The 14491-nt window shown below is 47.2% G+C and overlaps 1 protein-coding gene and 1 pseudogene across 2 annotated transcripts; both read right to left on the bottom strand.

Moving 5' to 3' along the window:
* Window positions 1-1179: 1179 nt before the first annotated feature.
* On the bottom strand, window positions 1180-7003 carry LOC115542766 (5'-AMP-activated protein kinase subunit gamma-1-like; annotated as a pseudogene). Its single transcript, XR_003976610.1, has 12 exons — window positions 6577-7003; window positions 6233-6271; window positions 5921-6021; window positions 5544-5625; window positions 5392-5450; window positions 4644-4689; window positions 4148-4202; window positions 3583-3709; window positions 2964-3129; window positions 2573-2610; window positions 2020-2166; window positions 1180-1337 (listed from the first exon to the last, which is right to left on the bottom strand). The product of XR_003976610.1 is annotated as a 5'-AMP-activated protein kinase subunit gamma-1-like (transcript).
* cnppd1 (cyclin Pas1/PHO80 domain containing 1) lies at window positions 6907-14142 on the bottom strand. Its single transcript, XM_030355176.1, has 8 exons — window positions 13836-14142; window positions 13292-13394; window positions 12352-12433; window positions 11621-11741; window positions 10528-10656; window positions 10289-10350; window positions 9794-9911; window positions 6907-9095 (listed from the first exon to the last, which is right to left on the bottom strand). The coding sequence occupies exons 1-8, from the start codon at window positions 13896-13898 to the stop codon at window positions 8190-8192; spliced, it is 1584 nt and encodes a 527-aa protein (XP_030211036.1). The 5' UTR covers window positions 13899-14142; the 3' UTR covers window positions 6907-8189.
* Between the last annotated feature and the right edge of the window lie 349 nt (window positions 14143-14491).

Here is a 14491-nt window from a genome sequence, read left to right as displayed (position 1 = left end):
AAAAAGAAAAAAAAAAGAGGCGTCACGTGTTTCCTTGTTTACGGTTTTGGCGTTGCGCGGCGTGTGGGAGCGGGGAACAGCACCCCCGTGTGGTGGAAAGAGGGCACTGCATGGCTAAGTGTTACGTAATGGCCAAGCCCATGAGGTATGGTTGCAGGATTGCTATGGTGACTCATTGCTGTCATCATACAAACACGTAAAACGAATTCATTTAGTTGTTGGGAAATGAAAATACAAAATAAATTGCACACGTTATACAAATGTATTGTTTATTTTGTGACAGTAATGTACAACAAATTTAATCGAGATCAATTTGATCAAACGCATAAAATACAGACACTGTTCTACACACTTGAAAGATGACAAGCTGCCCTGCACAGTGTCCATTTCCCTCCGTTAGCATAAAAACAGCTACCCCGCTTGAATAAGGTGGCACTGCAAAAGTGCCGGCAGTTAAGACATGAAGGATTCATCTTCCAAGACTTCTCCTGGGGTCTCCTTCCTGCCAGGCGTCTTGCCGTTCCTTGGAAGACGGACAAAGACAAGTACTCGGTCACGATGTGTAACGTTTCAAATAGCTCCTAGCTCAAAATAACCCGGCCCTTCCTGCAAGACATACTGAGCGACAGAGATTTCAATAATGTTAACAATAATATTTGATGCTGTAACTGATATATTCTGCACATAAAGTATAATGGCTAGTCAGTCAATTAGCCGGTTAGCTAGTTAGCGTGGCCAGCACACTTTCGTTGAGTCGTCTTAAAGCGAAAGTCTCCGGCCTTCCACCGGGAAGGGGCTCTCCTTACACGACGCGTCTTCACGAGGGTATTTTGAACACTTTGCACCGTGACTGATCCTCAGAGTAGAAATGCCGTCGACGTGTCCCACCGCAGAGGTCGCGACCCTAATGGAGTGTGAGGGTCGCGGTGACACGTGTCTGCGTGTGTGTGTGTTAGTGTGTGTATGTGTATGTGCATGTGTGTGTATGTGTGTGCATGTGTGTGTGCGTTAGTGTGTGTGTGTGTGTGTGTGTGTGTGTGTGTGTGTGTGTGTGTGTGTGTGTGTGTGTGTGTGTGTGTATATGTGTGTGTGTTAGTGTGTGTGTGTGTGTGTGTGTGTGTGTGTATGTGTGTCGGGGGGGTACCTGCCTGCTGCGAGAACCCGGGTGGTAGGATGGGTGCGGGGGGTCAGGGGTCAGGGGTCAGGGGCGGGGGCTGTTTTTAGGACAACAGGCAGTCGATCCCCGCCGGTGCCAGCACCAGGCCCTGGAGGATGTCGGAGAGGGAGACGATCCCCCGCACCACGGCCCCCGAGTCCACCAGGACCAACCGGTGGACCTGGGGGAGAGAGGGGGAGAGAGAGGGGGGGAGAGAGGGGGGGGGGGAGAGAGAGGGGGGGGGGGCGAGAGAGAGGTAGAGATACAGCGGGAGAGAGGGGGAGAGAGAGGGAGAGAGAGAAAGAGAGGTAGGAATGTAGAGGGAGAGAGAGGGGGAGAGAGAGAGGGGGAGAGAGGTAGGGATGTAGAGAGAGAGAGAGAGAGAGAGAGAGAGAGAGAGAGAGAGAGAGAGAGAGAGAGAGAGAGAGAGAGAGAGAGAGAGAGAAGGAAGGCGAGAGAGAGGTAGAGATACAGCGGGAGAGAGGGGGAGAGAGGTAGGAATGTAGAGGGAGAGAGAGGGGGAGAGAGAGAGGGGGAGAGAGGTAGGGATGTAGAGGGAGAGAGAGGTAGAGATACAGCAGGAGAGAGAGGGGGGAGAGTGGTAGAGGGAAAGAGGTAGAGATATAGATATTATGTGCAACACACAGTTTGTGGTAAGCGATAGGTACTATGTGTCATGTAATACAGTATATAGTACACGTATGCGGTGTGTAGAGAGTGTAACGACCAGGGCACAGCACGTCATATGTACTCTGTCGTAAGTCAACTGCAGCATGTGACCGATGCGATGGCACACGTCACAAAAGCGGACGGCAGCTTCGCACAAACATCCCCCAGCGGTCCGGAGACTAAGCCCCGCCCACCTCTGCCTGGACGATGCGCTCCACGACGGCGTCCAGCGTCTCGTGGGCGTAGCACGTGATCACGCCCTCCACGAAGCACATGCGTCGCCGCACCGCCTCCCCCATGCTCATGTGCAGGTTGTTGTACGTCTTCTGGGCTGCCAGATTCTGAGCGCGTCCGGAGGAAACGAAAGCGATAATGTCACTCAAAGGCACACATGTCATTCATTGTATATATAATATATAAATATTTATATTTATTCATTGCGGTGTCGAGGTGTCTAGCGTGCGCTCTCGTCCAATGGGACACAAGGAACTACTCTGAAAATTCAGATCAGACTTCGGAAAATCTAATCGAATTCAAAAATGTCCGGGGTTTAGCATCTTTCCGAATCAGCACAAAGCAAGAACAATAAATTACATATATTTATTTTTCACTACCAAGGATTCAAAAGCTCTTTATATATTATTTGAACATATGTTTTTGTGTAATATTCTTTTCTATTTCTGACGACATTGGTATTTATGAATGATAATATATAGAAATACTACAGGACTAGTCTACGGTACTCACGATCACGTCAAACCGGGAATAGAGAGCCACTACTTTTCCTAAAAGGGAACAAAAGAAAAACCCAAACTTAAAACCTTCAACTTAATTCGTTCATACGAGTGAGTCATTCAGCAGTCCAAAAGCGTCTGACAGTAAATTCAGACATTTCCTTAATGAACAGGTTCGGGGGTAAAGGAGACATCTTAAGCGTCTTAGAGTACCATAATAAGCGCTATATAAATTTCATTTATTATTATTATTATTATTATTATTATCTTTTCTCCGGGATGCACGACTACGAGTTAGGGACGCAGACCTCGGGGTTCGAACGCAGAAGCTTTGGGCTGGGAGTCGTACTCCCTTACCCACGGCTGTGCCGACCCTTCCCCCCTCGGCCCTGAGGACGTAGTACCCTGCTCGTCCACCACCGGTAGGGCGGACACCCGCCGCTCCACGAACACGGCGAGGGCGTCGTACACGCTGGCCGTCTGCGCAATGGTGGCGATGTTCCGGAACGTTCCGATCCCGAGCTCCTGGATCGACCGGTGGATGAACTTCGGCTTCGGGACCGTCCGACCCTGGCGGGGGAATGTTATTATTTCGTTAGCATAAGTCATATATCTGTTTGAAGGTTCATCTTAGGTTTAGCCTAAAAAATGTTGGCGTCAAATAGATGAATTAGGCAGAAAGTGATTATGGCATGTATAAAGCCCTCTGATTGGCTTAGGATACAGCCAATGAGGCACAGTGAATCAGCAGCGTTGGGAGAGCGGAGTTAAGTTAGATGTCACAATCGGCCAAAAGGCCAAAATAGGACTTGGGCAATTATGCTATAAGCTTAACGATTTGAATCGTATTGTAACTTATCATTATTATTATAATTATTAATCAAGTCAAATGTGCCAGACTAGAAAAGACTCTAGCTGACGTTGACTTTGTTGTTTGCTGACTTTGTGATGCGTTCCGGTTGTTTTGCGTGTTTAGATCCCGTTGTCCATCACTAATTAACGAGAGTGTTTGAACGGGCTTACGAAGATGTGCAGGAACTTGAGGATCCTCTTGTGGGTGAGGATGTGAAGGACGTTCCCAGACTCGGGGTCGAGGACGGGCAGTCTGTGGATCTTATGTTTCAACAGGAAGTAGATGGCGTCGTACAGACTGCATGGTGGAGGAGGGTGGGGCAGACAGTGGAAAGGCAGGGTAGACGTTAAGGGCATTTAGCAGACACTTTTATCCAAAGCGACTAACAATAAGTACAGTTGTCAGAAGAAAGAGAAACATATCACTCTCGGTACAGTAAGGATGTTCATAGGAAAAAGTGCCACGCACCAACAATCACTAGGTCAACCAATGCCCTGTGTACAAAGATAGCTAGGATAAGACGCTACACAATGCTAAGTACTTTTTTTAAGTGTAAAGCATACAATAAGTGTAGAGCAGACATTATAGAATCACAGAGAAGAGATTGCAGTGGTGTTGGGTAGAGTAGAGTAGGGTGAATATAAGTAAGGTAGAACCAAAAACTAAAACTAAATCTTTGCTAAAAGTGACGTCAAGGCTCTCCGTCTCTTTGTCTGTCTGTCTGTCTGGACTAACCTGGCTTTAGGAGAAATGCTGATCAGGAATTGATGGGAATACTGCAGGTAGATATCTGAAGAGAGAGAGACAGAGCGTGAGAGAGAGAGAGAGAGAGAGACAGACAGAGAGACAGACAGACAAACACAGAGTTAGAGGCAGACAGACAGACAGACATGGAGAAAGACAGAGAGGGACTGACAGAGAGAGAGAGAGAGAGAGAGAGAGAGAGAGAGAGAGAGAGAGAGAGAGAGAGAGAGAGACGGACAGACAGACAGACAGACAGACATGGAGAAAGACAGAGAGGGACTGACAGAAGGATACAGAGAGAGAGAGAGAGAGAGAGAGAGAGAGGGAGAGCTGAATGAATAGACTACTGCTGTTGGAAGTCATACCTCAACCATGTCATTTTAATTATCTTGTCAAACATTTTATCTATAGCCATCACACGTCATCTTCAGGAAACACACAACCCTTTGTTGGCCCCATGTCAGTTATTTACTTTGAAAGGAATCACCTCTCCATGTCTCAATCTTGTGACTCTCCAGCTCATAGATCTGAACCTGCAATGGGACAACACACGACTAGAAGCGTCATCGGTACAATTAGAGCGATGTAAGAGAGGGATAGCAGGAAAGATCAGAAGAGAGCAATTTTGATTTTGAAACTAAACAACCCTGAAAAACCGCCCCTTCCTCTCTGCTCCCTCCCGCCTTATGTTTCTCTACCATTGAGAAGTGTTGCATGACCCACAACTGCGATTGACAGGACAGACTGGCACCCTCAACCAATCAGGGGGGAGATGCCCTGATTGGTCAGACGTGAGCTGGGAGCTGTCTAATGGTGTGACCCAGATGCCTCGGACACCGGCCTTTCCGAGTTGCAAGCGGGGAAATCTCCCGGCTTTCCTGTAGCATTTCACGGAGGCACGCCCCCCCCTTTTGGACCGGTCCCCTCGGAATTACGCAACGACTAGCCAACTCTGTGACACAATCACAAAGACCAACGGGAACGCTGTAAGTGCTCCGAGACCGGAAATGACGTCACAAGTGCAACTCGGGCGTCTGAGTGAATCTAGAACACACCATACATTCGAAGTTGGCTCAAACAGAGGCAGGCACAAGCAACTCAGGAGTAACTACCATCAGTCTTTATTACACACTACTACTATTGATTATAAATCGTTGTGTGTATCGACATATCACACAATGTGTGCTAGTGTGTGTGTGTGTGTGTGTGTGTGTGTGTGTGACTGCGGGAGTTACCATAGGAGATTTATAATAGTGATGCAGGATGTTGATGAAATCGGTGATGGTCAACATGCCTGCGATGGGAAAGAGATTTCAATTAGGCCCGTGGATGGCGCTGGAGATTGAGCCAACTGTCAGTTGCCATGGTTTTCACTTCAGTATCTTACCCACAAACCTTTGCAGCTTGCTGTCCCATAAGGGGGCAGCTCTGAGGCCGTTTGCCACCAGGGCAAAAAATGCCTTCTTGACCTACAGAATCGTAAAAAATAAAAGAAATGTATACAAAAAAAAATCTTTCAGATATTCATTGACCTATTTGTTTTTTCTGTGCAGATAACTTTATATATTTACCACATTTTTTTTTTTTAATACAACATTGTCATAAAAGGGAGAAGAAGTAGATGAAGAGAAGGAAGGATTAGAAAAATACAGAAATAAAAATACATACAAAATACACAAAAAAATAAATAAAAAATACTTCCTACAATCCTCCAGGCTCTGAGCATTGTTACGGATGGTTAACGTTAACCAGCCCAGCCGTTACCTGTAACTTGGTGTCGAACACGACCAGTTTGCAGCTGGTTGGAATGGCGTCATAGCAGGTGTGACTTTTCATGAAGTTCAGGTACACAGCGTCGTCATGCTCTGCACGGACAGGACGAGATCCGAGGGTCATTGTACGGGAACGCGCCTGCGTGTGCACCGTGCACGGGTGCACCAAGCTACAGCACGACACCCAAGCGCCCTATCATACTCGAGTGTTGTCAACAAAACGCACGTGCACACACACGGGGTCAGATGAGAAATGCAACACGAAAAATGTAGTATTATGATAGCATGTTCGCTTTCGGCCTACCTGTATTTGGTTGTTCCTGTTTCTGCTGTTTAACGGGACCTTCGCGACGAATAAAAGCATCACATTGAACATTACATTGCAAAAAACGAAAAAAGGCATGACATTTGCCTGCATGCTATTGAGTACTTAATATTCCATAGCTACACTGCGCAAATAATCGCGCTTTATTTTCAAATTCTTTATTTTTGCCTGCATGCTATTGAGTACTTAATATTCCATAGCTACACTGCGCAAATAATCGCGCTTTATTTTCAAATTCTTTATTTTTTAAATATACCCAGGGCGGTGCAAACAAAACAATTTCTCCCTCGACGTTAATAAAAGACCACTAATGTCTAGCCTACCTGAGAATGAGTCTCCAAGCTCCTTATTTGCGTCCATGAAACGCTCCCTAGCCTCGAGATAAGGCTTGTATTACGCGTGCAGTTTGGCCGTCTATTCTGCAGGAGCACACAAGAGTCATACGAGCCCCAGGATTGCCCGCCGACGGTCCGGTCCATAAATGGCCCGAGGCTCGCCTGAGCGGAATGCGTCCGGGCCGAGAGGATGTGGGCGGGGCGTAGAGCTGAGGGTCGCCCCGAAGTGTATTTGGCACCCAAGCACTCGTATTACTGTATCCCCCAACCCCCACCTATTTTTTTTTTTTTTGAAAAAGACACCACACACACGTGTAATAACAGGAAACGTTTTTTTTATTAATGTTTGGCCTTCTCTACAGATTATTTCACATATCTTACATTGTTTACAAAATTAAAGGATATCTTGCTTCAACATGTCTCGAATTATGCTGCTCTCGGCAACTCAAAGACTTTTACATTTGAAGATTTTAAGAAAGAAATGTCTTGGTCGCACCGGAGTTGTTACAAAGTAATGTGATTGTGTAAAAAAAAAGCAACAAAATATCCGTAAAACATCGGTGTCCAGTCAAGTTGTGCTTTTGAAGACGATGGAAGCGGAGACAACGGAACATATTGGATACTTCGTGCGTCATTCCTTGTCAATGTAAACAAACGGTTTAACGAATTGTTGCGTATTTTACCGCCAGTGCGCCGCGCGAATTCTGTGAAAAAAAAAGCGGTTGGAGTAGCCATTTCGAACTGAAAACTCAAACGATTCAATGTTAAAATGTTAAAGACCTCTTTATGGTAGTTTTTAAGGGTTAAAGCTACGTGGTATTCTTACTTCAGAAACACAAATCCCTTCAAACACCATAAAAAAGTTGCAGAAATAAAATACGCAAGCCAAACGAACACTGGTGAAAATGCTAGCTTATAAATGGGAGGCGGGGTGGGGGAACGAGACACAGGTAAGCCTTTCCATGCTGCGTGTGTTGAACTGTTTGCAGAGGCAACACCGAGGTACAGCTGGGTTTCGCGAGAAGGAAGGCGGTATTAAGATCATCTAACCTACTTAAATTCCCTTTGACTTGCTTTTTTCCAGCTTCTTCCTCAGTCAAGTACAGGGCAGAATCATGTTTCACACTCAAGTAGCCCTCTCCCCCTTCAATTGTAAAATACCAATTCATTTAATCTTAGCTGTATTAGACTAAATGAACATCCTTCCAACAGTGTATATTGAGATGCAAACCAGACCTTTTTGTTCTGCTGTAGATCAGAAGAAACCCATCAGAAACATGCTATCAACTCCCCAAGCTCCCAAGAATCGCCAAGCGGTCTTGACGCAAGCTGGACCCAGCTTGTAACACGAGCAAGTTGCCACCCTGCGGCATCGTAAACTCAAAACCCACAACCTCAACAATGGTCGCCGCAAAAAGAACTCAATGAAACCCAACCGTATGAACACATCCAGTCACCAACCTCCGCCCGCACCGGCTGCACCAGAGTGTTAATGAGCCAAACCAAAAATAAGGAAATTCAAAACCCTGCGTAGTGAAATGTGCGTGAGAAGCAGAGTCGAAGGGGGTGTGGAGCATCGACCGTGCCCCGTGGCAACTCAACTATGGCAAAAAAATAAAAGCTTCTGCTTTTTTCATAAATGCTTCATTTAACAAAACGTTTGCGTCGACGCTGTGAGCAAAGGATTGTAACTGATTGTGTATTTTTTTTAAAAGCATACAAAACTCACTTCCACTGAGTGGGGGGAGGGGGAGGGGAGGGGATGGATGGGGGGGGTCGACAATGGCGCGAAAACCAACCAGCCATTTTGATAACCAAGTGCGTTGGAATGCTGCCCTCTGCGATGGCACTGAGGGCAGGGTTCGAGGCCCGGGGAGCTCTAGCCCGTCATGAGGATGGCTCGGGCCTTGTCCAGCGGCAGTAGCGACCGCGGGTGGGAGGCGGCCAAGCGGAGGGGCGGCGGCGGCGGCGGAGACGACCCAGAGTTCATAGCGGTGGCGGCGGCGGCGGACATCCCGTCGGGGAGGACCGAGCCGGGCCACGGCCCGGGGTTGGCGTGGTGCGGGCGGTCGCCGGGGTAACGCGGAGGCGGGTCGTAGAGGGGCGTGGCCGAGGCGTTCCGGCCGCACCGGGGCGCCGGGTGCGAGGCGGGGCGGGAGAGCGAGGCGGCGGCGGACGACCAGCCGCGGTGGGGGGGGGTCTCGTTCCGGGGGGGCGTGGCCCAGCGTGGCTAGCAGCGAGCCCCAGAGGCACAGCACCGAGGTGGGCACGGGGGCGGGCGCCGGGCGGTCGTCGAGGCTCTCGTTGCCGGGGAAACAGCACGTGGGCGGGCGGGCGTCGGGGGCGGGCGGCGCGGCGGCGGCGGCGGAGGGGTCCTGCGTCGGGGCGAGCTGGGGTCCCAGCGGGGGGGGTGCGTCACGGGGAAGGCTGAGGTGGTGGAGGGCGGCGTCGGTGGCGAGGAGGCCGGCCACGCCCGTCAGGTACACCAAGCCCAGCATGCAGGACACCTGGGGGGAGACGCACAGGGGTCAGGGGTCATGGTCTCGGGGGGGCTACGGGGGGGGCGCTCTTATTCTCACACTCGTGCCCGATTGGTTCTCTCTTAACGAGGGGGTTTCTAGCACCACCTCGTTAAGAGAGAACTTTTTTTGCACAAAGTCCCACAGACTTTAAATCCATAAGACCGGAGATCAGTGCAATGTGTGTGTCGCTGTTCGACACTATTAAACACCTTTACCTGACTCGATTTCTAAACACAACGTATTCAAATAAAATGCATTCAATTTCTAGAGATGCCATTATTCATTGAATTGTTATATTAAGATATTTACATTTGGCGGCTCAAATAATCTAAAGCCACTTCCAGTGACGTCCAAGAAGGACCAAGCTGCGTTTAAACTACTGCTGTCAGTTAAACGCGTTATTAACGGCGTCAACGCAAACCAATTGTAACGGCGTTAATTTGTGAATAATTGCGATTAATCGCGAGTTAACTACGTCATTCATGCGATTAAATGTTTGAATCGCTTGACAGCACTAGTTTAAACGGCTTAAACACAATCGTTGCCATGACATCTGTGAAACGGCGAAAAAAACAAAATCGCCGAAACCGTTAACATCACTCCCCTTGGGGGGGTCGCCGCCCCATCCCGCCCCCCTCAGGGAGAGGGAGAGAGAGGTCCGGGGTCGGAGGTCGAAGGCCTACCTTGGCGAAGTGCTGGTAGACGGTGGTGAGGGCGTGTCTCCAGGCCGCCTGCTCCAGCAGCACGCAGAGGTCCGTGTAGGTGAACCAGCCACGCCGCATGCCCTGCTGCTCCGCGATGCTGAACGACACGGCACAGGTTGTTAAGACACACACACACACACACACACACACACACACACACAGAGGGGCTGCGTTCCAACTCTAGGGTTTCCCGCAGCATTTACAGTTTAGGGGCCGACGTAAGAAAGATGTCTAAATGAAACGGCAGTCGGTTGATGATCTCTACTGATCACAACGCCCTTCCTGAGTAGAAGAAACACCAATCTATCGTCGGCCCCCGAAGCCGCTCCTGTGGGCGATTAAGGCTCCAGTTTCAGCTTACTACGCGTTGGTACTAGAGGAGGACCTAGGAGATATAGAGGGGCTATTGAGGCTATTGGAACACAGCCGTGAGGTTTCGGGCCGAGCTCGCTCCGGCGTCCGACCGTCACCCACCTGGTTTCCAGCTGACTCAGGATGTCAAACAAGTCCCCGGGCTCCGTGAATAGGCTCCATTCCTGCAGCCCAGGGGGCAGAGGTCAGAGGTCAGCGACGGAAAAATAAATACATTCTTATGACACTCGTGCATTCAGCAGATCATTTTATCGAGAGAACGACACTTAGGGTGCATTCAGATACATGTCGTTCAGGAGTGTGTGTGCGTGTGTGTGTGTGTGTGTGTTACTAATACCGACCATGGCATTGAGGAAATCCATTTCCAGGGCGTTGACAGTTTGGACGTCCAGTTTCCCGGCGGCCCCCCACTCGTCGTTGAAGACCTCCTCGTCCTCGCCTTCGTCGTACAGGTATTTGCTTGCCACCATCTGAGACACGGGGGTGGATGTCACAGCGGGGTCATTCCGCAGACCGGTTCGTCTTGGAGCAACAGATGCGTCAGTAGCTTTGAATTTCATGTCATGTCGCAGACAAGATTTTGCCGTCAGTCAAACTGTGGTACATTCTTCTGATTATTATAGTTCAGGAAAAGACTCTTGTAGGGATGTGCTGCCTTTTCTTTGCCTCCTTTACTCCTGGTTATTCTTAGCTAGATAGTTTAGTATTGTGTTTTCTTTTAAAAACTAGGAGTAGTATAGTGTTCTCCATTTTCTAGATAGGGTTCTGGATGTATGCTTGTGGCTTTGGCCGGGTTCATTCCAAAGCAATTCGCCTTCAATCCGGAGTCAGCTATCATTCTTTTTAAAAAACCTCTCTTCCTCTTTTTCAGTCTTTCACATTATTTTAGCTGAGTTAAAGTCATGTGTGACTTCCCCTTTATCCCCTAGATCCACTTAGCGTTTGAAACAATGTCATTAATGAGCACGTAAAGGTTTGGCAGCTTGCTGTATGAAGCCTTCAGTTGGACTGCAGATAATGGGGTTTGAAGCCAGAACATTACGGCCTTAAACAATAAGAGTACTTATGGTGCGTTCCAGAGCCCATCCAAACCAGTGGGACGTGGGACTTATCCTACCTCCAACTAAGAAAAGTGCACTGGAATGCCTGTCAAAGTGGAACATCCCACCGTCGAAGTGGAACCTCCTACTATCGAACTGGGGGGTGATCGACCTACCGCCACTTCACCAAGTAGGAGCTAGTACAGTTCAGGTAGGATAAGTCCCACATCCCACTGGTTTGGATGGGCTCTGGAACACATTGGTATGAATGTGTGAATTATGTCTCAATATATACTGCGAGCGACTGCGAGCGAAGTCGAGACGGGCAGCCACAGCGGGCCCAGAAATAACCCGGCCCCGTAATAGGGTGACCTTTGACCTTTGCGGTGCGTACCATAGAGATCAGGAAGAGGTCGGAGGAGGAGATGTTCTGCAGGTACTCTGGGTTTCTGTGTCGTAGTCGCTCGATGTAGATCAGGGCCAGCATCATGGCGCAGGGAGAGATGCACGCCTCCCTGTGACGCAGAGAGGGGTTCAGTCACATCAGCACACCCGTTGAGGACCGGCCAATAGGGGGGAGTCGACCAAGATCATTTAACCAACTGGTTCACCCGTTGAGGTTAATGATTTTAAATGATAGGGTTAAAAGTTTGATTTGGGCTGCTTTGATTTCGAAAACCATAAAAAATAAAATAAAAAGGATTAACCTGAAATGAGACTTGACATATCCTGCATAACACTTCAACATTTGCTAATTGGGTGATTTCCCCAACAACAACAACAACAAAAACTTCTACAGAGGCCTTCCACAAGACTTAACTAATGTATCCAATTATTTAGTTCCATTCAATTCCCTGCACTGAAATTCAAGATTAATAATAATAATAATAATAATAATAATAATACATTTAATTTAGAGGCGCCTTTCAAGACACCCAAGGTCACCTTACAGAGCATATAGTCATCATAAATAAAAGACATTGTGGGACAAAAAAAAATTAAATAAATAAACATAAAAAATAAAAAATAAATAAAACAAAAACAAGACAAAACAAAACAAACAAACAATCAGAAAAGTGATCAATGAGGATGATTAAGCGCCCCTAAAGAGGGTCAACCACACACCTGGCAACGTGAGAGGCATACTTCTTGTGTAGTTTGCGTATGGGGCTGGGGGCAGACTTCTGGAGGAATTCCACAGCTATATCTGGAAACATCCGCACCAAAAACAAGGAATATATAAGCGATGGGATCTCTTAAAACCGGAAAAACAAGGTTTTTGTAAAATCCTTTCTTTATCTATAGCCAAAACTCGATTGACCCTGAGGTCTGTATTACAAGGATCGGGACAAGGACGAAAGGGTAATATTTTGCAATAAGGGGACATTAATAAAGCATTTATTTACATTAGTTATTGCGGTTATAAGCCTTATTAAATTGGTTAGGGTTAACCCTAACCTCTATACTGCTGCTATATAATGTATTAATCAATGTCTCCATTAACCTGAATTCCATAGAAAACATGAACACCATGAGTAAATGATTACAAGACCATAAGTTGTTAATTAATCGTAACATTGAAAGTTAGGAACAGAAATCTAAAAGGAGCTGCTTGCGATTAGTGATGTATAGAATGAGCAATGAGGCAAGTTATTTTTCAACCTAAAGTTATGATTTAATCCTTACATTGATGGCCCCCAGCCAGGCAGGCATTAAACCAACAAACAGTACACGATCCTGCAGTTCAGCGAACCGTGGGTCACGCACTAGAAAGTCACGTGACTTAAAGGGGGCGTTCCTGTCCCCGTCTCTTGCTGAGCTGGCGGGAGGCCTTCCTTGTGTGCAATACCACTGTAGTCTAAATATTATAATGAATACCTTAAAATCCCTACGTAGAGGTTGAATATACCCATGACCCTCGTAATGAATACAATATGAAACAAAAATCGGTGTAAGCCACATTGCCTAGGCTACAGTTAACATTAGGCGGGACAGAATTAAAGTTTACACCAAATGATAAAATTATATTGAGTGTAATCGACCCATACAGGTGAGTGCGCCTCACCTGTCACCGGGCAGGAAAGGTCATCTAGTGAGACCTCCGGGTCCAGGCCGTAGTACAGTCGCTTCCTCACCCGCTCAGACCACTTCTGATGCCCGGGGAGAAACTGCAGGAAGCACCGCTAGGTTAGTTTCAGTACGACAGTGCACACAAACACGCTTTATTTTGACAGATTTGGAGTTACTCGGTTTGATTTTGAGAGCTTCATTGCAGTTACACGTTTGCGGGTTACTTGTTAACCCACTTATGCGTGTGTTAATCACGATCACAATCCTCAAAGTAAGTTTAAAACAACAAACCCAACACAACCCACTCCAGCGTGAAACAAGAGACAGTACGCACACTCAATACGTTTTAGACACACTTGTTTCATGACAGTTTCATCCCGGTTCCGATCTATTTTGACCGAATTAAGAAACTTCAGCACCACCGCGATATAACAATATGATCATGCGGCCTGGTCATATATTGTGTAGCTTAGCATAGTTTAGCTTAGCATAGCCTAGAACAGCCCGTGTCGTCGCTGTACGCCCCGACCACAGCCTACCGTGAAGTCCTGGAAGTCCGACAGCTCGAAAGCTCTATCGTTGAATAACGACTGGAAATCCATTTTTTCTCGGTCAGATTAACATTAGCCAGCTAGCTTTAAGGAAAAAAACTAGCTAACTAAGTGTTAAAAAAGCGAATGTATTTGGCCTGGGCCTCGGTTGTGGCTAAGCTAACTCTAGCTCAACCCCAACCCCGATCTCGGTGTTGTTATGACGGCCGTGTTCCGGAACTCGAGCTGCCTGCAGGAGGCGCCCCTCCTCGGGGAGGCGCTCCTGGGACGGTTACACAACGCTCACGAGACCGGTGATGATGTGCGCTGTCGCTGTTGCAACATCTTTAAACTGACTGATTTCATATATACTTCAGACATTTAAAATAAAATGTGTTTTATTTCTATAGCGTGTGTAATAAAGTGTAATATAAGATTGTAGGTGATCTACAACTAATTATAGGTATTTTTCAGTATTAAAACACAAACACCGTTTCCCATTACTGTATTTTATTGATTTTGTGCTTTGGTAGTTTGAAGTCGGCATTCAGTTTGGATTGCAATTGGGTCTTCATCCTGCACTTGTGCCTTCTCAAGGTAAATATGAACTTAAACTTAGTTTGGGTTGAGCTTTCTTTGTTTTTGATAAAAAAAAATATTACTTT

Source organism: Gadus morhua, chromosome 4 (genome assembly GCF_902167405.1).
Source record: "Gadus morhua chromosome 4, gadMor3.0, whole genome shotgun sequence".
Lineage (NCBI taxonomy): Eukaryota > Metazoa > Chordata > Actinopteri > Gadiformes > Gadidae > Gadus > Gadus morhua.
This window is presented reverse-complemented; position numbering and strand designations above follow the sequence as displayed.